The sequence below is a fragment of the Cyclopterus lumpus genome, chromosome 8 (assembly GCF_009769545.1).
Source record: "Cyclopterus lumpus isolate fCycLum1 chromosome 8, fCycLum1.pri, whole genome shotgun sequence".
Classification (NCBI taxonomy): domain Eukaryota; kingdom Metazoa; phylum Chordata; class Actinopteri; order Perciformes; family Cyclopteridae; genus Cyclopterus; species Cyclopterus lumpus.
The window spans coordinates 7742089-7766307 of record NC_046973.1 but is presented as its reverse complement, the minus strand read 5'-3'; the positions used below and the strand labels follow the sequence as shown (position 1 = coordinate 7766307).

The 24219-nt window shown below is 42.2% G+C and overlaps 2 protein-coding genes across 2 annotated transcripts; one reads left to right on the top strand and one right to left on the bottom strand.

Annotated features, from left to right (window-relative positions):
- Positions 1 to 4403: 4403 nt before the first annotated feature.
- ankrd40 (ankyrin repeat domain 40) lies at positions 4404 to 8913 on the bottom strand. Its single transcript, XM_034540150.1, has 5 exons — positions 8173 to 8913; positions 7528 to 7676; positions 6646 to 7284; positions 5865 to 6046; positions 4404 to 5568 (listed from the first exon to the last, which is right to left on the bottom strand). The coding sequence occupies exons 1-5, from the start codon at positions 8304 to 8306 to the stop codon at positions 5425 to 5427; spliced, it is 1248 nt and encodes a 415-aa protein (XP_034396041.1). The 5' UTR covers positions 8307 to 8913; the 3' UTR covers positions 4404 to 5424.
- A 2772-nt stretch (positions 8914 to 11685) lies between these two features.
- Positions 11686 to 18248, top strand: luc7l3 (LUC7-like 3 pre-mRNA splicing factor). Its single transcript, XM_034539420.1, has 11 exons — positions 11686 to 11931; positions 12467 to 12536; positions 12966 to 13005; positions 13090 to 13234; positions 13356 to 13430; positions 13706 to 13810; positions 14129 to 14290; positions 14561 to 14922; positions 15621 to 15841; positions 16043 to 16257; positions 17862 to 18248. Exons 1-10 carry the CDS (start codon positions 11833 to 11835, stop codon positions 16222 to 16224), a joined length of 1461 nt encoding a protein of 486 aa, XP_034395311.1. The 5' UTR covers positions 11686 to 11832; the 3' UTR covers positions 16225 to 16257; positions 17862 to 18248.
- Positions 18249 to 24219: the final 5971 nt, after the last annotated feature.

Genomic DNA, 24219 nt, shown 5'->3' with positions numbered 1-24219 from the left:
TGTGTGTGTGTGTGTGTGTGTGTGTGAGTATGGAGTGCTTCCCAAGCTGACTCCCTGCTGAGCCCAAAGAGGCCCAGTGCTCTCCAGGCCGAACCCTGCAGACTTAGTCTGGTCTCAGTCTGTGAGTCCTCTCTGAAAACACGCACACACACACATGTACACGCACACACTACACACTAATACATATACACACGCACACACACGTACACGCGTACACACACACACACACACACACACAAACAGCCACACACACACACACTCACACACACACACAAACACACAGACGCACACACACACATATATGTATGCACATGAAGCCTAAGTAAATAATGACTATGGTAAAGAAACAATGATTATCTAACTGACGATAATAACAACCACTTGCAGAAAATGTATTGTACAAATTATATACTACCCATTTTACACACACACACACGCACACACACACACACACACACGTGCATGCTCTCTATTTCATGCAAATGCACAAACACAGTCAAGCTGTGTTTTCAGTGTCTGCCCACTCTCTCACCCCTAACCTTCACCCCTCAAGACCCTGCATTCCCAGCATAGCCAACACTGGAGCTACAGGCATGTCACATGTTGAATAAAGCCCTGCGGTGGACCCCACGCAGGCTACTATCTGCTTTTAGCACATGTATTGTCTGCAAACAGACCTTGACTTTGACCTTCTCTGTGCACACCATCTTCCTGAGACCAGATCAAAACAGCTTTGCAACTCAATGAATGTCTGCATTTATTTTCATTTTCTTCCAATATCTGGATTTGTGGTTAAAAGTGCCGTAAAGCTTCCAGATCCGGTTGCTTGTAAATACTTTATCACAATCATGTCATCAATCACAATCATGTCAGTGACGGCAAACATCCACTGACGAAAGCATGAAATCCCAAAACTATGTATGAGAAAATTGGAAGTGTTAAAATAATTAAATAATGATTTTTTTTCCATGAGGCATGATGGTAGAAGGGCTGTCAGCCATTGGAAGGTATTTCACCCTGAAACCAAAATCTCTGGCACACACTGTAAAGACTGTCAATCGTCTACTGACGCCTGAAGTTAACACCAGAATTCAGTGTAACACATTGTTGTTTTGAGCACTTTGGGTTTTCTATGGATTAAACAAGAGATAACTTGTTGTTTGATGAGCTTTAGAAGTACTGGTATACCCAGATGGTTTTATCTGCACACAGACCCAGACTAGCCGTTTCTTCTTGTTCCCAAAATTGAATGTGTTTTATTGTGATGTCTGGTCTGGATGCAGCAACTTTCCTTTTCTCCAAAACCATGGGAATCAATAAAGTACCTTGGCTGGAGCCTTATATTGAACAGACGAATAAGAGAGCCTCAGTCCTCTCATTCAACGCTCCGCCAGAAGGCAAATAAGCAAATTTCCACTATTCCTTTATTAATTTGCTGTATGGGGGCCTGTACAACTTAAGTAGGATGAGATGGCCAACACTACATTTCTAAGATGGCGTTTCAGTTTTCTTTCTTCCAAATCACTAATAGGTCCCCCAGTTTGTTGGGTATATACTGTACGCCTTATGCTGGATTTATATAAGCTTGGGTAAATCTGACTCCACCATTAATATCTCTCTCGCTTTACGGTGTCATGCATGCATTTGTGACATAAATAAGCAGCTCTGTATATTGGCTTTGTGTATTATGCCTTTTAGAGAGCGGCTCACATTGCACCGCGGCCTAAGTGCAAGCACACGGAGCAAGGCGTGTACCTGTGAGTAACGTCGCCTTGTGCCTCCATTTCTGAAATGCTCTTAGGGGCTCTTGACCATGCAGGTCCACAGCGTCTCTTGCCCATGACTGAGTCCTGGGAAGCTGGTTCAAAACAATGAAGGTGTTATGACTGTTCATACTAAGCTTATTATGAGTGTCTCACTCCAGAACAAAGGAGAGAGACACGTCCAGCCACAGCAGGGCCCTAAGCTGATCCCTCAGCCCCAGTCTAGACACACAGCACAACGTGCCGATGGACAGACATGCAGGCATACGTGTGCAGAGCCACGGGGTTCCACTACAATGTAAGTATCCTGATAGCCGTACATTCCTTTGTTAAATGTGTGTTTGCGACCTAAATATAGTGATATTTAGGTCGCAAACACACATTTAACTTTCTCAACGCCACTCTGTTGAGATTATGCAATATTTGTTCTCTCCAGACCGCGCTGTCTGAACATCTGCTCACCACATGAACACTATTGTATTTATTTCACGGAAGAGGTTAAGGATTTCGAGTGTGTCAGTACAACCATAACTTAGGTGTTGTTTATGTTCTTTAAATCAGAAAGGGAACATAACAAAATGTCTCGCTTTTTAAGTTCAAAGCAGAATGTACAACATTGACTTGTTGCACAATTACAGGTCAAAAGTGAAAAGCCACAGCTGGACGGTACAATACTGAACTGTGAAATATAGAACATTTTCCAAAATGCTTATGTTAATAATGGCCCTAGTAAGTGGTAATAATATGAAATTGTTGTTGAAAGTCTTAACCAAACAGCTAAAAATGTGTAGCAAATAAAGTGGCTGTATTTCTCATCAGTTATATATTTAAGTAGGTTATTTCAAAAACTATTATTCAGGGTTATTAGTCAATGTGCAGGTTGGACCTTTATGAAGGTCGTAATTATTTTTTCATTCAGTTGTTCAATAAGGAAATCATTAATAAAACAATGGATATAGGAAAACTTTCAAGTGCACCAAATCATACAAATGAAGATCATATTCTCCAAACATAATACGTGTTAGTTAAAATACTACTTGCAGACCTGCATGAGAATTGTTCTTATATAATTAAGAGTTAATTGTTGGTATTAAAAAACGATGTTTCCCAATCTACTCTAAGAGCTTGAGTGCTGACGGAGCATCTTCTTCTACACAAAAGAATGGACCAATATTCAAGCAGCAGGTTTTAAAATAGGTTTTATATTTAATCAAACCCCCGCCCCCCCAAAAAATCTATCATCTTATTATGAATTAAAGTGTCAATACCTAAATATAATGCCAATTTCCTCTTTTGCTCCCTCTGCTGGCTGTCGGTTTACCTCAACATCCAGCACAGACATGCAGGTAAACAAAGGAAGACCTGCAACAAAAGCCAGACAAAAGATGACACTGGTCCCTTTGTTTATAGTGATCATTAAAGATTTTCAAACTTATTACATCAAAATTACTCCAAATTAAACAATGGAGATCATATTAATTTATAAGACACGGTCAGAGAGAAAGAGGGAAGGAATTCACCATGCTTTATCAAAGAACGGAAACACAACTTGAACAGTGAAGATCATCTCTACAAGTGCACAGGACGCACTGTATATAAAAATATCAGACTCTGAATGCATAGGTTAAGTCAAACTGTATTCTGCGTTTTCTAGAACAATAAGCAACCCGACAAATTACAATGTTAGTTATCTCCTTTCCACAGAATCAAAAGGAGATCCTATAAAAAAACATTTCAAACATGCTGCTCTCACTCACCCAGAATGCCATAAGGCCCGGGGGATGTTTTCATACATAGTCCCAAACATGTGGCACAACTTCACTCAATAAAGCATTTAACATAGTTGGGAACAGAAAATAAGCACTCTTGGTAGTCTTTTCTTCTCAGAGCAAACCTTCTGGAAAAACCTACTCTCCCCCCCCCACACATTGCACTTTGCTTCACCAACAGCATCCCAGGACTTTTGATCCCATTGATGAACTCTTTATGCACCAAGTTAAGCCTTTTTGACACAAACACAACAGGCCTAACTGGTTAAAACAAAAGAAATTAATAAAAAAAGATATCATAAAACATACAAATGCAGTAAGAGCTTCAGGTATACATTTCGACAGTAAACAGTTACCACTGGGTAAGGAACTTTTTGATTGTAGGAGATGTGTCGTGTCGTGGCCGTCGACTGCACTGCTTAAAATGAACGAGCCCCAGCATCGAGAATATAAAAAGGAACATAAAGTGTTGATGAAAGCAGCATAAAATATTATCGTCCGACGCAACTCAGATGTGCCTCTTGACCTGTTAAACTCTTAATGTACAGTACAAGAAGGTTTTTTAGTGTAGTCATATTGTCAGTCTTCGTTTAAGTTCAACAGCAAGACTTCTGATTAAGCAACCAACAATTTAAATAACAAAATTAAACAATATTAGCACTAGACTGGCCTTGATAACCAAATTTAGATTTTCAAGAAATCTAGTCACCAAGAATAATAATGAGAAATAAATCAACAATTTCAATTAGTGCTGGAAGAACAAGGAAGCGCTCAGTCATAAAAAGTGTCACATACACAGACCATCATGCCATTTGCTAAATCTTATTTCTTTCCTCTTCACTTGTCGAAAAATAAATCTAACAAGGCGGCATTTTCCTCTGAAGCAGTGATAGTTTATTTTGCACTTAGTATCTTTGCTGGCTATATTAATTTTTGGTTTTGATTCTAATCACAGTTAAACAGAACGACAGCAACTGAAATCAATATGTACGATAAATCAAATAGGGAGCCTCACATACAACTTTTCCTGGGCCTCGAGCCTCGTTACTCTAAAGCACATCGTCTCGCTTCGTTAATAGAAATCAATATAAATTATTAACATTCAAAATAAATACTTCACAGTTGACAGTTTGAGTATTATGCTGACGGAACCTAATAGCACAACCTGCAAACAGAAGTGCAAATACACTGTATAAAATAAAATAAAAATTAGTTGCTGCACATTCATCTCGAAGATAGAAATTCTTGTCCGACATGAAAAGACACAAAAGAGAACAATTCAAACAAAAGTAATTATTTTGTTCCCACAGTGTATGACTGAATGACTTAAACATGTCGGGAAAGCAGTACGCCTACTCAAATGTGTCCATCCTTGTGTGGATATCGATTAAAGCAAACTGTATGTATAGAAGTACTATTAGTCCAAAGATACCTTCATCTCACCTGGTGAGAGATTATTTCCACCTTAGAATTAGTATGCAATTCCCTCTGCAGGAAAGACACTAAGGTTTATGCCTACAGCATGTATGAAAGTGTGCCAGCTAGAACATCGTATAACACCATATGCCAATTCCCCCAGAAATACAAGTTGCTGTGTGCAAGTCCAACGCGTCCTACTCTGTGGACCGATGATGAACTTACTGGTCAGAGTTATCAATAACCGAGGGCACCGTGCATCAGTAATCGCTTACAACCGGTTGGGTACACTATAGCGGCAGGAGGTGCCAGAGGAGGACAATAGCTACAGAAAAACTAATCCCGGTTAGGAAATTGGCGAAACACCAAAGCTGGACAAAGCTGTTACAAGGGACCTGGGTGGGCAACTAGTTATGGTTGCTTAAGGGCAGCTACAAAGGCCCATCGTAAGTGGGAGAACTTGGGCTCTGGGAGCTCTAGTAGGTGAGGCGGGAGGCCTTCATGTTGTAGCAGGGTCTGTCTGTTAGGCCCCCAGCTCCAGAGAAAAGGGACAAGCCCTCTGCTTTCTCCAACACCACCTCCAGCTCCTGAAAGTCCTGCAGCCGAGCTATGTCCTTGTCCTGGACAGAAGAGCACAGTTACATTTAAATCAATAACAGATTCAACTACCAATCATTCATTTTTATGTAGGAACAGTATAGAAAGCACTTTTCTTTTTTTCTTTTTTTTAACGTATCAGTTTGCTTTTAGGTCATATATGACAATATTAGAATAAAAAAGCATTTTAATTATAAGCAAGTTAATTAGATTTTTTATGCAATTTATTAGAATAGAAAGCCCATTTTCATCAATTGTACAGCAAGTACAAGTGGTTTGCAGCTCAGAGTACCACCTTACTGTATTTGTTTTGGCCTACCTTTCTCAACATGGTGTTCGGCAGCTTGCGGATCTTCTCCACGTGCTCAGTGCTGATGTCTAACTCTCGGCAACAGACCCTAAGAAGGGAGCGATAGGTGAGTTCCTGGCGGTCCAGCTCCACTTCAATGAAGTCGTTCTCCCGACCGTGGGGGTTCTGGATACGCACCTTCAGCACCAACTCTAGAGAAAAGGACCAGAATGATATGTCTTCTTTAACAAAGATATTTAATAAGGTGATGGACAAAGCCAAAAGTGAGTCACTGCGGAAGATAGTCGGGTTTTTGCTAGTGAGCCTGCAAGAGTTCGGTAATCATACAGAGAGAAAGGAGAACATCCACTAACAACCATTTCTGGTTGGCTGCCACACAGAAGAGATTGTCATCATATATCTGTGCTCTTATTGTTATTTATCAGCGGTTTAAAGGTTGTTCTACTCTAATGAGCACAAAGCTTGAAGGAGTGTTTAGTTCCTGTAAGATATTAGAGTCCCACTAGTTTACTGGCAATAACAAAACAACTCTAGGAAGTCAGAGCTCCCAGACAAAAAATGTAGTCCCCAAAACACCACAACTTGGCATTTTTACCTTTCGGTTTATGAACAACACATAAAGTGTTAATTACTATCATTTAGAGGTGCTGGTTGGCGTATTTATTTTGGATAGAGCCAGGCTAACAGCCGTTTCCTCATGCCTCAAGGATTAAGCAAAGCTCTGCATCGGGTTTTGTATGTGTGGACGGCGGGGTTAGACATAATACACTACAAATGATAACTCTCTCACCTTGCACGTTGACAGGGAAGGTGCTGGTGAAGAAGAAAGGCTGGAAGGCCGCCATGGGCCCACCAGACTGGCCGTAGCTCAGCTGCTGTGGGATGGACTGCTGCCTGCTCATAGCCGGGTTAGCGCTGGCCACCGGGGCCTGTACCTGGCTCCCACTGCTGCTGGCCAAGCTGGGGCTGGGTGAGGCCAATGGAGGCGAGCAAATGGTGCCATTGTGCACCACCGCATGCGGGTAGTCGGCATGGTTGACAAGGTGAGGCTCAACTGACAGGTCCATGGGCACTGTGCAGTTAAAAGCAGCGTGGTTGTGGGATGAGGCCGGACTGGGTGACACACCGTTTTGCTCACTCACAGGAATGAATTCCCCATGGGCTTGGCTGTGGGTGGTGGGGTTTGGGGGAGGTGTGGGGCTGTCAGAGAACAGGCTCTGTGATTTCTGAGGCTCGTGAATCGGGGAAAGGGACGGTGAATCGCTGTGCGTGTCCTCCGTGTCTTCTCCAGAACCATTCTGTGCGAGTTGCTGTGCCAGGATGATCTCTGACCTATCCATCTTGGAATACATGAAGGCCGGGTTAGACAGGTAGTTGGGGATGATTGGCAACTCCGGCTCCTTGACTTCAGGCCCATCCTCCACTTCAACTGCAGTAACAATGTGTATTAAAAAAAGAAGAAGACCATTTCCTTAAAAACAGCTTAAATTGAAATCCCAGCTTTTTTTTCGGTCAAAACCATGAACAGCTGTGCACTTATACCATCAATACCCGAGTTTATAATCTGTACATTACATGTATCACGTGAAACAGATAAATCGCATACAAGTAACAACAAATGACTTCTATAATGATGTGACGGAAACAAGCGGGTAAGAAATGTGTAGCTTACCTCCTAAAAGTCGTTTGATCTCTGGTTTGGATGTAAGTTGTGACGCCAACTCATCCTTAGCGGTGAGGATTTCCTTGTCTGCTCCATAACTGAGTAAGTAGGACACTATGTGCTTATGGTTCCTTTTGCATGCCCAGTGCAGGCATGTCCTTAAGAGATTATTGGAGAGGGGACAAAGTTTAGTGACCCAAAACATCCATATGCTGATGAAATGACTTTAAATAAGAAGACTATGTGTCCATAATATCCTGGCAAGTTGTTGCATTTGTTTATATTGTGTCATTTAATCAAGTAAATCCGTGGCAATGAGAACAAGCCTGGCAGGTTCACGACTGGTTCACATTTTTTACCCTCACGGTCACTGCTCCCTTTACGATGACGAGAATAATGGCGCTTTATATATTTCAAGCCATCGCAAAAATATTCGTGAACAGAGCATTTACTAATAAAGAGACAAGTTAAAACGTGGCATGTCAAGATGACTAAGCCTAATACGATCGCACTGATTAGCTGTAATCCCTGAAACAACCGAACTTTTCAATAAGCGTTCAAAACTGATTTATGTAACCAATCTGTGGGTCGAACCAACACCGGTCATCTGGCGTCTAACGTGGCGAAGACCCAACCACTCGTCCGAACACTCACCAGCCATTTATTTCGTTCTGTGAATTAACATTTACTCCACTCTCGACCAATGTCCGCACTTCGTCGATGTCCCCGATGGCAGACGCCTCTCTCAGCCGCTCCTGTAGTTCTTTATCCAACGAAGTGGTGGACATATTGACACAGGCAATTGGCGCTGCGAGACCGCAGGACGCACACAAGCCTCTCGGGTCAAGTTGTCAATTTGCAATCGCCCAACAAATTGCCCCTACTGATGACTGGTGGCACTGAAGATGCAGTCGCCCGCTCACATTAGCGGCCCGGCTAACCGTAGCTAGCTTAACGAGGTGCTAGCTTGAGGCAGCGGGTCGCTTTCGGCTTAACGCGACTTGGTGTCGAGTCTCTGACGGTTACGCTGCAGGCTCCGTCCTCGACATTTATCGGTGTCGTTAAATCACGTAAGCTAGCCGTCGCACTGACAATCCTCAGTGCGCTCATTCAACGTCTCAGCGGTATCAGAGCTCCGTCATCGGGCTGCAGAGAACACCACCGCCTCATCGGGGGACATCTTTGGATGTAACAACAGTGGGCACAAATGTGTGTTCCCCTCTGGGTACTTTCACATATCTGGCACATTTGGTTGCCTCTTAACTTCACGTAAAATAAATAGATATGTGACATGATCCAGTCCCCCAGTCTTCGTCGCTAAGTAAATAACCCTGAGAAATAAAAGGTGGAAATCATTGTTAATACCGCACACGTGTTATCGGTAACCATGCAACCAGTGGGTAATGACAACATGTTCCCCTCTGTTGTACCTTCAGACAACATTCCATATTGGTTGCTGACTTGTGAAAAGGGATATGATAAATATATTTTGTTATGTCCATAGAAGAATGTGGAGTTGTGGAAACAAAAGCGAACATGATCAATCTTTACTGATAATTGGTTTCAATTACTTCCGTTTATTTTGAAAGTATTCACCGGAAGTGGTTGTTTGTTTGACTCCAAAAAGGAAGACTATACACTGTTAAAAATGTAAAACCGTTATTTGATAACTAAAACGGGTGTTTTGATTTTCTATTAATGATGATGATTGAACTTATATTAACAGTTACTAGTCCCGTTATTTATTTCTGAGCGTTTCAGTTTGCTTAGTTTATTAAAAGCTGTTACCCTATTTATCATGTCTATGTGTCCATCTTGACATTGGTATGGACAACTTCAGCAGCTCAGACTGCATGGTCTCCACAACAAAACAACTAGTATTAATTGCCATTGTTAATTAATTATAGCCTAATCAAGGAGCAGACTTTTCACTACCCTCTGGGCTACTTTCCATTTCCTCCTCTGTGACCGTTGCTCTATCTCGTGCTCATGTATGTTTTTGTTCTCCCCTGCTCGCTAAATCAACTAAATAATGATTAGGTAAGGGATCATTGCATTGCATTACATGCATCCAGTATGCATGCGAAAAAGGAAGTGTGGGTAAAAGGTTGGATTTGGATAGCCTACGAAGAATACAAGGTGTGTGTGTGTGTGGAAGGTATCATGTTTAATAGGAGAACGAGTGGAAGTCAGACAACGCGGTGGAATCCAAAAATGGATCTTTGGAAAAAATAATTGGGATGAATTCCAAAATGACGAAACAATGACAAAGATTGACATTTCTGGAGATATATATGACAAAAACAAACACTAACCTCAACAATTTGTTTGGCATATATTCAATTCAGTTTATTTTGTATAGCCCAATATCACAAATTACAAATTTTCCTCAGAGGGCTTTACAATCTGTACACATACGACATCCCTGTCCCAGGACCTCACATCGGATCAGGAAAAACTCCCCAAAAATAACCTTACACAGGGAAAAAAGGGAAGAAACCTTCTGGAGAGCAACAGAGGAGGATCCCTCTCCCCGGATGGACAGATGCAATAGATGTCATGTGTACAGAATGAACAGCATTACAAAGTTACATAAACACATTACATGAATATGACAATGTATGAATGGAACTCCAATCCATGAAACAGAAGGAAGTAAGGGGGGGGCGGGGCGCATCAGCAGGGCCAACGCGGGAGGCCGGCTCACCAGGCATCAGACACCGCCTGGTCCAATGGACCCTATGAGAAGTGAAGTCACAAAGACTCCGGGGAGGAAGCAGAGTTAATAAGGTGCAATGGAGAGATGTAAATTCATCCATAAGGAGAGAGAGAAGAGGAGATAGGTACTCTGTATCCTAAAACATCCCCCAGCAGCCTATATCCCGCCCCTCTCATCCTGTGTGACTCCCCCGTCGACGCTCTGGAGTCCTTCCGCTTCCTGGGCTCCATCATTACCCAGGACCTCAAATGGGAGCTGAACATCAGCTCGATCACCAAGAAGGCCCAGCAGAGGATGTTCTTCCTGAGGCAGCTGAGGAAATTCAACATGCCAGGGAAAATGATGGTGCACTTCTACACTGCCATCATTGAGTCCATCATCTGCTCCTCCATCACCGTCTGGCACCCTGCAGCCACGGCCAAAGACAAGTGCAGGCTGCAGCGCATCATCCGCTCTGCCGAGAGGGTTATTGGCTGCAATCTGCCATCCCTCCAAGTCCTGTTCACTTCTAGGTCACTGAAGCGGGCCAGAAAGATTGTCACTGACCCCTCCCACCCTGGACACAACCTGTTCGAGTCCCTCCCCTCTGGTAGGAGGCTGCGGTCCATCAGGACAAAGACCTCCCGCCACACCAAAAGTTTTTTTCCTGTCGGCAGTCGGGCTCATCAATGGAGCCCGGGTCCCCCACTGACTGACTCTGTCACCCCCAGGACTACCTCCTCTTCTTCCTCCTTCCTCTCTCCTCCTTCTTCCCCCTCCTCCTCCTCTTCCTTCTCCTCCTCTCTCCTCCTTCTTCCTCTTCACTCCTCAGGCTCCTCCTCCTTCCTCTCTCCTCCTCTTCCTCCACACACATGTCACTTTAACATGCACTTTAACTTAAACACACGTCACATGTAACATACACTTTAACTTAAACACACATGTCACTTGAAACACACACCTAAACACTTTAACGTTATTTGTTGTCCGAGCACTTTATCTTATACTTAATACACACATTGCACTGTTGCTGTCGCGTTGATTGTTGTTTGTCATGTCTAATGTTGCACCTTCCGCCAAAAAAAATTCCTCATTTGTGTAAACATTCCTGGCAATAAATGGATTCTGATTCTGATTCTGATTCTGATAAGCCTATAGTAGCATATCTAGGGGCTCGACCAGGGCAAACCTGATTCAGCCCTAAATATACCCAGGAGTAAACATAGGATGAATAGGAAACATGTACCATGGTGGACAGAGGAGTGTTGCCAGGCTGTAAAAAACAGTATGGAAGGATGAAGGATCCTACATGAAGGATGACATAAAGTTTAACGGGGGATGTGTATGTGTGTCTTTAGGGATAAACAAAAAAGTGTTTTGTCTAATCCACACTCCGGAGCAGATGGTGACGGCAATGCACAATTCCATTCGATTACATCCTCTGTAATACCAGAAGAAGAAAACCGGAGATGACGTCACTCCCATTAAACGGCTCTATGGGTAGAACCATAAACGGGCGGCGTTGTTTCAGTATCTGCCATTTTGATTAGAACTAACTAGCTACTTCAGCAGATATCGTAGTACTTTAAAATTAGGAGTACATTCTTGCTGGCAAAATGCTTTCAGCAGCCCAGTTACTCGACGAGTTAATGGGCCGAGATAGAAACTTGGCCCCTGACGAGAAGCGATGCAACGTGCGATGGGACGACGAGACCGTAAGTTAGCATTCTAGCTAACATTAGCCTAGCCTGTTCGATAAGCTAACACACCGTTAGGCTAGCTAAGCTATATAGTAACTTTATGTAGTGAGTTGGGTGTGGGAGGCAGCTCAGTTAAGATGTTTGGCAATAGTCCAGATCTCAATGATGACGCACGGAGTTGGTTGCGTCAGATGGCAGAGTTGTCCAGGCACGCGCGCGAGTACAATTAAGCTAACTAGTATGAGCTAATGCTAATGGTATTTCATTGGCTTACAATGCGGCTTGAGACGTTGAGGATTAGCTAGTTACTATGTTGTTGGCTTTAGCTTTGAGTGAGAGTTAATGTTTAAGTAAGCATCAACGCCATATCCTGCTTGTGTATCTAACGCTGACTGTGTTAGTGTTAGATCCACTAAAGCGATGACCCGTGGGACTGATTAGTTCCCATTTGGCTTAGAAATGCTTTGTCCTGAACTGATGTAACGTTAACTCAGACGTGTTACTTTGTTGTAATAACGTTGGTATTACGTTGGTCTCTCCTCTCTTCTAGAAGGTTTGCCGGTACTATCTGTGTGGCTTCTGCCCAGCGGAGCTATTCACAAACACCCGCTCCGACTTGGGTAAGTTAAGAACATGACGACGTAAATGATTTAGAGTACTTCAACCTTATAATTACCATTTGTATATAAATGAGCCTGCTCACGGTGTACCTTGAATTCTTGCATGCCTCCGTGATTAATTGACAATCTCAAAACCGAGTATATTTTATTGAAGTAGATGGAGGCCAGGTTTAACTATATAAACTATATATCTAAAAAAAAAAACCTTGTGCAGTGTAAATCCAAATAGTTCAACATGCAAACACATGCATTTTCACTAAAATCCTACCATTTAGAACACTTTGGCCACTACTTCTAATGCTTTCGCAGTCTCTGCAGTCTGTACAATAGTCATTTTAAGGGTGAAGTATTCCTTTAATAATACAGCAATAGTTTAAAAGTGTATCTTTCATAATACGAAGATAATGACTATTTGCAATTCTTTTCCAGGCCCTTGTGAGAAAATCCATGATGAAAATCTTAGAATAACGTAAGTTCTGATTGTGGTTTATAACATAATTTGTGTGTCTTGATATTTCCACACGATAACCAGCTTCTGTCTCACCATGTCCAGGTATGAGAAAAGCTCTCGGTTCATGAAGGAGGGCTATGAGCGGGACTTCCTGCGCTATTTGCAGTCACTCTTAGCAGAGGTGGAACGGCGGATTCGCAGAGGCCATGCCCGGCTTGCACTTTCTCAGGCACAGCAGAATGCAGGGGTTTGTGCTTTTGGTTTTGGCACTTTTATTATCACATCATCTAACAGTGCAATGGACAATATACAAATTGACATGCCTGTGTGTTTTACCTGAGCAACATTATATTTATTTATTCCTTCAGGGCCCTGGTCCAACAGGAAAGAATGAAGAGAAGGTCCAGGTTCTGACCGAGAAGATTGAAGACCTAGTTTTACAGGTTTGTAAAGAATATGTTAAAATAAGTGACATCTTTTTAAAAATGTATTAGTGAAAATTATCCGTAGTCATTTTGGAATAATGTGAATATCGGTCACATATAACCGTTCACAGATTTATCAAAGTGAGATTTACCAACATAGAATACATACTCTCTTGTCTTTACAAAACCTTATTTGAAATTATCGTATTATTAACACCTCGGAAATCTATTTCAGTGTTATGACATTGCATTGTGTTTAGTGGCTGACTTGTTCCTATTTTGCTTTTGCTCAGATTGAAGAGCTGGGGTCAGAGGGCAGAGTGGAGGAGGCCCAGGGAATGATGAAGCTGGTGGAGCAGCTGAAGGACGAGAGGGAGCTGCTCGGCTCCAACCCTTCGGTGAGTCACTCCTGGCCAATTGGCCCACAGATGTTGATCAGGGTTATAGGCACTGCTCATGTAGTGCCTATAAACCAAAACATGTTTGCCTATTGACAAGCATGTTTTATTCTAAAACTATTTATCCAAGTCAAACTAAGCTTGAAAATGATTCCATCAGTTTTGCTGATAATAGTTTTTGAATAATAAGCATCCTGATTTTCATTAATTGTTCTCTGTACCAAACCTATGCAAATTAGACAAGCAGTTGTGTGCTTAGGCTCAACTTTATTGATTATTTGATTGTTTTATGATATAATGTATTTACGTTTTCTCCAGACTATCGAGAGCTTTGCAGCCCAGGAGAAACAGATGGAGGTGTGTGAGGTGTGTGGAGCTTTTCTCATTGTGGGTGATGCACAGTCCCGAGTGGATGACCACTTGATGGGCAAGCAACACATGGGCTACGCCAAGATCAAATCCACTGTGGAGGAGCTCAAGGTAATGGGATTACATGTCACTGGAAATATATATTTGATAAAAGCTCAAATATATTATGTCAATCATGTGTTTATCAAAGCCACAATGTTTAGGACAGAGTATTAACAGTGTTGCAAGAGGAGACATTGCTACATATTTTTTGTCCCCTACTTTTTAAAAGTGAAGGATTTCTAGGAGATTTTCCACTTTAACTATTTCTATTTTGGCTCAGGGTTAAAATGTACACATCAACTGGTCATAATTAATTTGGGGTCTCTTGCTTACTGTTAGGAGAAACTCCGTCGTCGCTCAGAAGAGCCCCAAGATGAAAGCCCAGCGCTTAAGAAGGACAGAGAAGACCGCGAGCGTGAAAGGGAGGAAAGGGAGAAAAAGCGCAAAGAGGAGGAAGAGAAGGAGAAGGAACGCGAGAAGGAGCGTGAAAAGGAGAGGGAGCGAGAGAAAGAGCGCGAACGGGAGAGAGACAGAGAACGGGACAGAGATAGAGACAAGGAGAGGGACCGCAGGGTGCGCCGAAGCAACTCTAACAGCCGCCACTCCAGTCGAGCATCAGACAGGAAAAGGAGCAGATCCCGAGATCGCCGGCGGTCCAGGAGCAGAGACAAAGACAGGGAGAGGGAACGCAAACGCAGCAGGTATGGATGACTCCCTGTATAACATTAACTGCCATATTCTTGATGGTCTAGTAACTGCAACGTGTGACCATAAAGGGATGGAGCATCATTGCTTGCTACTTTAATGGATAGAGGCACCAGTCCAGGTTTAGAAGAACCTTTTAAATCCACAACACATAAGAGTAAACATTTCAGTTTGTTTCATATGGTGTTTTTCTTCAGTGTCCGCTCTCCTGCTGGTTAAAAAACAAAACAAGAAGTTTAGGTTTTAACTACAGGCCGGTTGGTCAATGACCCCTCATTTTGACAATGTTTCACTTAATTTGTTGATTGTGGTGCATTCATTTTGAAAGCTTGTTATTTGTACTACAAACAACAAAAATAGGTGCATCTAGTCTGCTGCTCATTGTAGTAATTTAGATTATGAATGATATCCAAATAGTACTTGACTGCAATAATAGAAACCTTTCTGCTCCCCCCAACATTTTTAAATGGAAAATGTTAAATAAAATGTTTCTTTTCTCCAGGGGAGAAAAGTTATTGGGTAATATCTATCCTGTAAATGTAGTCATTCTCCCATGTATTGATGTGACTCCTCCACTGGTTATTAGACATAAAACAAAACTGTGCTGTTGCATAAGGAGACATGCTTAAAAGGCAGAGTTTATATGTATATTTTTTACTTGTATCCGTAATTACCTTTCCTCCTCTTTTTATAGGAGCCGCGATAGGGAGAGGAGGCGCAGCCGTGAGCGCTCTGACAGAAAGCGTCGCTCCCGCAGTCGTGACAAGAGAAGGTCACGTAGTGCAGAGCGTAAATCTCACCGCCATCGCAGCCGCAGCAAGGACAAGGAGAGGGAGGAAAAGAGAGACAAGGACGAGAAGAGAGACAAGGACCAGAAGAGAGACAGGGACAGAGAGCGGTCATCGAAAGACAAAGGTAAGGACCCCGAAATAGATTTTGTTATACTACATGTAAAATTACTCTCTTGGCGCTGTGTTTTTCCTTGTGTGTGTGTGTGTGTGTGCATTTTTCAAATAGACAGCACACCCTATTGCATAAAAACAATGCCCAATTGTCCAACAATCATACCCCTCTCCCCTCTTCATGTGTTTATATAAATATACAATGTTTTCCCAGACCGTAAGGTGACAGAGGAGAGGAGCAGCTCTAAGAAAGAGAAGCACTCTGGTGATGCAGCTACCATCAAGGCTTCGTCAGAAGCGGAACTGATGGAGAAAGAGGCAGCTGCCTCCGCCTCCCCTCGGCTTAACGGCCAGCAAGAGCTCCTCCATTCTGAAGGTGACACTCAGTCCAATTAAAACTGATCTGATAGGACCTCAGATCAGGCTCAGGTAAGTGCGTCCTCCTCCTCGCTCCCCCCTGGCTCTCAATCCAACCCCCTCCACCCTCCCACGCCCCCATCTCCCCTACCCACCCTCCCACCCTGTTTACGTTCAGTTTAATGCCTATGATTTTGTGTACTATGTGCATATATCTTTATCCTGTTTCTGAATAGTGCATCATAAGTATGCACTGAAGATGAAGGACTAGGCCCGATGAATGAGAAGAAAGTAGAAAAGAATCACACAAACCCAAGAGGGAAAGGCCAGTGTAGCCCTGAGCAAACATGCCTGGAGGTACCCCTCGTTTTGTATGGGTTTTTGATACTTATAGATGTATGTCTTTGTGGACAAAATGGCAGAAAAGAAATATTAACCAGTCCAATCAAATTCCTGCCTGTATTGATCTATTTGTTTTTTTTTCTTTTTGTTATTTTAACTTTTAAGTAGGAAAATGTAGTAATATCGATTTGCTGAGATATTGCACTCAAACTATAGGAAGAAAAGTCAGCCATTGTGTTTTATATATACATACATAAGTATATAAATCATGGAGATAGCTCCTGCTCATATATAAACACACAGACCTACTTTCAGCTCTAGTCAAAGGTGTATGTGGAAAAACCAGCAATTTTTGCCGTAATCATACTCATGGATTTGTTGTCCAGCTTACTGTGCCTGATAATGCTATGCAGTGTGTGTTTGGGGGGTGTCATAGCAACGGGGGCCATACGTAACTAACTAACTGGAGGGTAGGGTTTATCAAATGAATTGCAGCTGACTTCCATACCTCACACAGCGTTGGTGTTGTGAGCGAGACCACATGAGAAAAGGGCAAATTAAAAATCATGGATACTCTGACTGTCAAACTGTGCAGGTACTCACCCCAGGTACTCCTTTCTCTACCCACATCCATTTCTGAATGCTGTTGCCTGTCAGAAAAAACAATTATGTACTTCTCCACAACATGAACTTGGAAGCTTGAATGTGTATATCTTTTGTGTTTTCTTTAGATTTGTTTTATGTTATGTTTGGGGGAAAAGGTCATTTTATAGAAATGTTAGAGACACATTTTTAGATGCACAGACAGCCTGCTTGATATACCTGTGCAAAATGCTAAAGTTGTCACTTAAGTGTAGATTTCTCCATAGTGTTGTTCAGGACTTACATTTTGTTAGGATAGTTTTAATGTTTCAATTGTTCTGTTAATCGGTCATTGAATCTGCTTAAAAATGTCAACGTAGCACTTTAGCATTGGCGTAAGGAATCTCAAACAGGTTTGTCACTGTTTTTCAAACACTAGGGTCAACGATGGATTTTAGGTGCAAACGTCTACTACAGAGAGAAACTGACACATATTTACAATATGTTATTCTGGCCAAATTATACTATTGTGCTATATATGGACACATTTGTGCATTATTATTATTATTATTATTATTATTATTGGTGTCTCGTTGTTTATGACCTACACTTTCCTCTGTGGCTAAATTGAGGGATATATATCACCAGTAGTTTTTATATAGATGGTATTGTTGCTCCAGCAGCAGTTGCTGCTAGTACTTGTTGTGGGACCTTTCCTGACATTGCATTTTGTGAACATTTTTGCTCCACAGTGGACGCTGGGATATATGGTGGAGGAAGAAGTGGAAGAGCGCAGCCAACCTCGTCCTGATTCTGACACTTCGCTGCTTAAAAACAAGGTGAACCACAAATGTGTAGTGGCGTATTTAAAAACATGACCATACATATGTAAATGAGGAGAGGGGGAAGTAAAATGCATTGATTTTCATGTTCCATCACCTGTCTATCTTTTGGCTGGATGAGAGTAGTTGTGGTTCATCTGATGTATTAATGGGTCTCGATGTCAACCAGGCATCACTTTGAATACCAAACTTGGAGAAGTTCATTCTGGGTTTTTGTGTTCTTATTTTGAAAATCTTTACACATCATCCTTGTTTCTTGACATTTAGTGAAAATGAAATAAATGAAGAAAAAAAGTGCTTGTGGTTTGTTTTGGTTTGTCAGGCTCCACTTCCCTCCCTAATCTTTTTATAAGTCAGTTGAAAGCGTATGTACAATGTTAGTTCCATGACAGGGCGTGTCTCTTTTCTCCTCACTTAGAGCTCACATTGATTGCTCTTGTCCCCTTACTGTAAAATTTACTGATTTCATTTTGATCAAAAGATTTCAAAGACTAAAAATTCGTTTAATTTTGCTCTGCTTTTAATGTCCATGTTGTCTCGATGAATAAAAGTAAATATTTGTCAATGTTGTATTGTTTCTTTTCCCACCATTGGGACTGTCTACTTAAGTCTCATTGCATGTTATATAAGTGATGGTGAGACCATATAGGTCAATGTATTCAATCAAAGATTAATAACACTAAAAGATCTAAGATCTTTCCATAGAAGCAAATGAAGTGAATCACTAACTGTTCAAACTGGCCAACAGGTGTCACTGTTTTCTAGGCAAACTATTAGTTACTGATATGCAACACTTAATGAGCACTATACTAAGACATTCACATAGTTCTAAAGGAAGATTTGTTTTTTTATTACTAGTGTTAAATATAGAAGCAAATGTATTTATTTTGTTCTAGACAGTAATGCTTAGCATACTATTATTTTGAGAGAAATAAAATTAAACTCCAGTGTGCATTTTTTGTCGATCAATTGTTGAAGCACATTTTTAGATGTGCATTTAATGAGATTTTTTTGTTATTAGTAAAATAAATGCTGTATTTTTACATTTACATTACATTACATGTCATTTAGCTGACGCTTTTATCCAAAGCGACTTACAATAAGTACATTAAACCATGAGTCCAAACTCAGAACAACAAGAATCAAGCAAGTACAATTTCTTCAATAACGTTAAACTACAGAGTACTATCCGTAAGTGCCATTAAAGTGCTAAACAGAGTGCTATCGGTAAGGGACATTTAAGTGCTACTAGAGTGCTACTACGGCTCTACCTTCCCTTATTCAAGGTATAGTCGAAAAAGATGTGTTTTTAGTTTGCGACGGAAGGTGTAGAGACTTTCTGCTGTCCTGATGTCAATGGGGAGCTCGTTCCACCAATGAGGAGCCAGCACAGCAAACAGTCGTGATTTTGTTGAGTGTTTAGCTCGAAGTGAAGGAGCTACAAGCCGATTGGCAGAAGCCGAGCGAAGCGAACGGGCTGGGGTGTGAGGTTAGACCATGTCCTGGATGTAGACCGTACCCGATCTGTTCGCAGCACGGTACGCAAGTACCAATGTTTTGAAGCGGATGCGGGCGGCCACCGGTAACCAGTGAAGGTAGTGAGTAGTGTGGGTAAATTTCGGGAGGTTGAAGACCAGTCGAGCAGCTGCATTCTGGATGAGCTGTAGAGGTCGAATGACATTAGCAGGTAGACCTGCCAGGAGGGAGTTGCAATAGTCCAGCCGTGAGATGACCAGAGCCTGGACCAGAACCTGTGCCGCCTTCTGAGTGAGAAGAGGTCGTATTCTCCTGATGTTGTACAGCATGTACCTACAGGAGCGTGTTATTGTGGTAATGTTGGCAGTCAGGGATAGTTGACTGTTGAGTGTCACACCGAGGTTCATGGCAGTCGGAGTCGGAGCCAGCACTGAGTTGTTGAAGTTAATAGTCAGGTCGTGGGTGGGAGAGCCTTTTCCTGGAAGGAGGAGAAGTTCAGTCTTGTCCGGGTTAATTTTCAGGTGGTGTGCGGACATCCACTGATCTCAAGCAATAAAGGACGCTAGATTGTTTTAATAGTGTTCTAAACTAAAATACAGTTTATATTGTCACGTGACCGGTTGACAGATTGAGATTAATAAACCAACCAACCATCCTCGATACTGGCTCAGCCATGTCAAACGTTTCTTCTCAGGTTAAGAGTGCGATTATGGAGTTTAAGATGATAATTGCATGATTTGAGCTCTTCGTCCTCTGCTGAAAAGGCTTGAAATTAAAACTCTGCTTCTTGTTCCTTGGCTACAATTTTAGTTTTGCCCCATTATTTCCATTGCAAGTGGGGAAATACCAGTTTAATAAAGTATCAACAGAGTTCAATTAGTGTAAATAATGAGCTGAATGATGCATGCGGACCGGCCCAGCTGTGACCTCACCGTCTCAGAACACCGGAGTAGCAGGTGGGCTTCAGGTGGTCTGTTAACTTCTAGGACTGGAGCTGAAATATGGAATAATGACCCATGGAGGGGAGAAGGATTTGCTTCAGACAAAAGCAGGTATGCATGCTACGATACTTTGGTGTTCTGCTCTATATCAAATGAGCATTGTTCTTTGTGATGCTCAATCTTGCTTCGGGTGTTTACCACAGAATAGGCCCTTTGCATTCCTGAACAGCAGGTGGCAGTATGTCTCTACTTTTCAAGGACAGCTCAAACCACAAAGTGTGTGAGGTGGCCACACAGCAGTGCAGATACAGTATTTCTTTAGACATATGGTGCCTATTAATGTACACTCACTCACACACAGGAGCAGGTAGGAACATTGGGAACAGTAAGTCATGTTAAACAGTGTCACACTCGGGCGACAATAACATCCCATTTCCTCTGCAACACACAATCTGCGAGTCATTAGGGAACCAGTATTTCCCCAGGGTGAGAGGGAAAAACAGAGGGAAGACACAACAGGAAGATAGGGAGCTGAGATGGAATGAAAAAGTGATGGAGCAGGAAACAAAGCTAAGCAACCGGGGTGAAAAAAGGATAATGGAGATAGATTGTCTTCTCTTCTCTACTTTTACTCTCTTGTTTCCACATAGACACACAGTCAATCTCAAGTGAAGGTCGAGAGGGAGAGCGGCATGTAGATTATGCAGGATAGGAGGCAATTCATCAGGGCTGTCGGTGTGCCGTCTGATTAATAATCCAAACTCCAACACACACACTCAGTTTATGTCAGCTGTCAGTCATGTTCCCCTCAAGGCATCCGTCATTTGTGCTGAGCTCGTCACTGCATCACTTCTTGCACAGCTGCACTAATATTCTATCTTTGAGGTTTATTTTCTTTATATAATTGCAGGTGACGTAGTGATGGGTGTCCTGCAGGCGATGCGGAAATACTGAAATTGCAGCAATTGTACTTTTTAATACAGTTGTGAGTTTTTTTCCTTTTTTATGTATGACAAACGTTTTTAATGCTAATTAAATCTTTCAAGCCCAGCACGTCTTAGCACATATCAACCTATTTAGCTGGAGCCCCTAATGTATACTGTAATACCCTGTGCTCCATCATCACACCACGTTTCCCAGTAAACCCAATGGTGGCTGTAGTGTTTCAGACACTAATGTGTCATAATGCAACCAGTTAATTGCGGTAGTAGACAATCCACTGACTCTACATTAACATATGAATAACTTCAGTGTATTAACATGTTGCCAATTCCTCAATACTTTGACACTGTCCAAACAATGAATTGACATGTATTTAGTTTACACGCGAGTTCTGAGCTCCCTGGCTTTCTATAAGGTCACGGTATGTCATTTAAATGTCATCAGTGCTCCTGTGAGGATGCAAAGGAATATTTCACAGAATGTAATGCCTCTCTAAAGAGTCAAAGGCTTAATAATATGCAACATCTAGACTCAAGCTTTGATTCCAAATGTCAAGAAAGTAAAACAACACACACACACACACACACACACACCTTCAGTAAGAGGATTTTCACAACACATACACTTCTTATGCCCACATGGATTTGGATTCATTGTTCCATCACTAAATGTCATATTCAAATAATGATTATTCTTTTGATTCCCCAGTTTCATTTCAAAAGAATAAATAATATCATCAGTTAGCTAAAAGAAGACTGTCATCCCTCTCAGGCTCGTTGCCTGTGCACACAGTGTGAGTACAACCTCCAGCCGGGCCCAGGAGACAGAATCCATGTCCGAAGGGGAGCCGAAGCCCTTTCAACCTTCCTTCACCTCCACATATTAAGAGACACGCAGTGAAGAAGAAGAAGAAGCATACCGGCAGCTTTCGGAGCACCTGCAGTGTTTATGATCCGTGTTGCCCCATGTGAGAACAAACTACATCTGTCAGTTTAATAATAATTCAATGGAGTCATCTTCTCACAAAGAGAGTGCTGCTCTATTGGGTTCCAGGAAGCTCAATGTGTCTAGTCAGGGGCATGTTTAGACTGTCTGGGTTCAGTGGAACGTTCTGCAGTTTCACCGGTTCACGTTGTAAAATGTGAATGCTCGATAGTAATAAGGGAACCAGAGTGAATCATGCCTCCCTCAGCAGATGGCTCCACCACAGGAATGGGCTCTGTACCAACGGATAACAGCCCAGCAGCTTTCTTTCTCTCTGACCATCACTTCCTTTATGTTCTCGCTTCTTTCTTTTCCCCTCGCTTTTTTTCCCCCTGCAAGGTTTGCAGTTCTGGTCCCAGCAGCCAGAAACCAGGGGGGCAGCCAGTGAGACTTTGTATTCCTCACCGCCTGAGCATCAAAGCCCTTAGGTGGGCGTTGGAGTGAGGACAAGCCCGCCCCACGTCTCCCTCTCGGAAAGCTCGAGAAGGAATAGTTGGACAGAGAGAAGGACAAGAGGCTGAAACCGGAGGGAGACCTTGGTTTCCTGCAGGATGTCATTATGTTTTAGGAGGTGAATTACATGAAGCACAGACAGAGAGACTGGACTTTGGAGCAAACAATAAAAAAGGGACTCATTTTAATGCACCACATGACTTAAATTCTGGAATTTAGATAAACAGCAGACTCATTAGCATGATATGAGTCACAAAGAAAGACTTACGGGTAGCAAACAGATCTGAGAAGTAGATTACATGTATTTCAACGCCCAGAAAGAACCAACTCACTGATACCCATACATTTGAGATACAAGGCAACACCAAACCATCCCCTTGGTGTAACCCTGTCTCCACGGCAACAGCTCCAGCTGACCTTGCCTAATTTGTTCCATAACAACCAACGGTCGCACAGCGCCCCTAAATATGCACCAGGTGGAATGAAAGGGATTGTGCACATGGAGCTAACAGACCTGCCTCCGAGTCTCCCTGCACAGCCAGCGGGGAGAGAAACAACATGGAGGAGAGATGGAGCAGAACCAATGACAATTACCCCCAAAGTCTGGCTGACTAATGTAAAACCACGAAAGGAGCATCATGCTAGAAGATTGCTGTTTTCACTGAACGTCTCTCCTATTTTTTTACATGTCAAGCCAAAGATAACGCAGGTTACCAAACAAATATCTGCTTCATTTGAGCTGCAGAATTAACAAGGAGAGCACTGTGATGCGCTCCAGCATCATTAAGACCCTTTAATGTCCCATAAATGTAGTTATTGATCTCAGACAGTGGCAGCCGAGGGCTTCTCATCACGAGTCCAATCCATGATGCTCTTTTTAAACCTCTGTCAGTCATCAGTGATCCTTGTTCTCGAGATTCATCAGCGTTATCCCGCTGCAACATTGATCTCATTCTTATATATTACAGACATAAATAGTCTCATTATTATTATTCATGATTTTATTAGCTATTGGTTGGAGGAGACTTGAATTACATGTTGGTCATTTGATGGGTGAAGATGAAAAATTGTATTTGCTAGAGAAGATTCTGGGAAGAAATAATTTGTATTAGTGGTCATTTATACTTCTCTTGCAGTTTCTGTATCAACTAAGTTGCAAATATTCTTCAAGAGAAGGATGATGATGTTGTTTTGTATATACCTGGTGTCTCATATACCTCTATGGTGATCTGTTAGGACCAACTAATCTATGGATTGCATGTAAGCAAAGCCTGAGACACCTCAGAGTCTAAGACGCCCTCACACAGGTCTGCACCTCCCTGTGTAAGTCTTTAGTCATATTAGGTCAAAGTAAAGCTCTTGACAAATCTTTGTCAACTCATTATTCAAACTCACGCTTTGCCCATAATGGCATTTGTGTTGTGTTTGCCACACACAAACACCAGTATTCCCCTCCATCTTCTCCTCTCCAG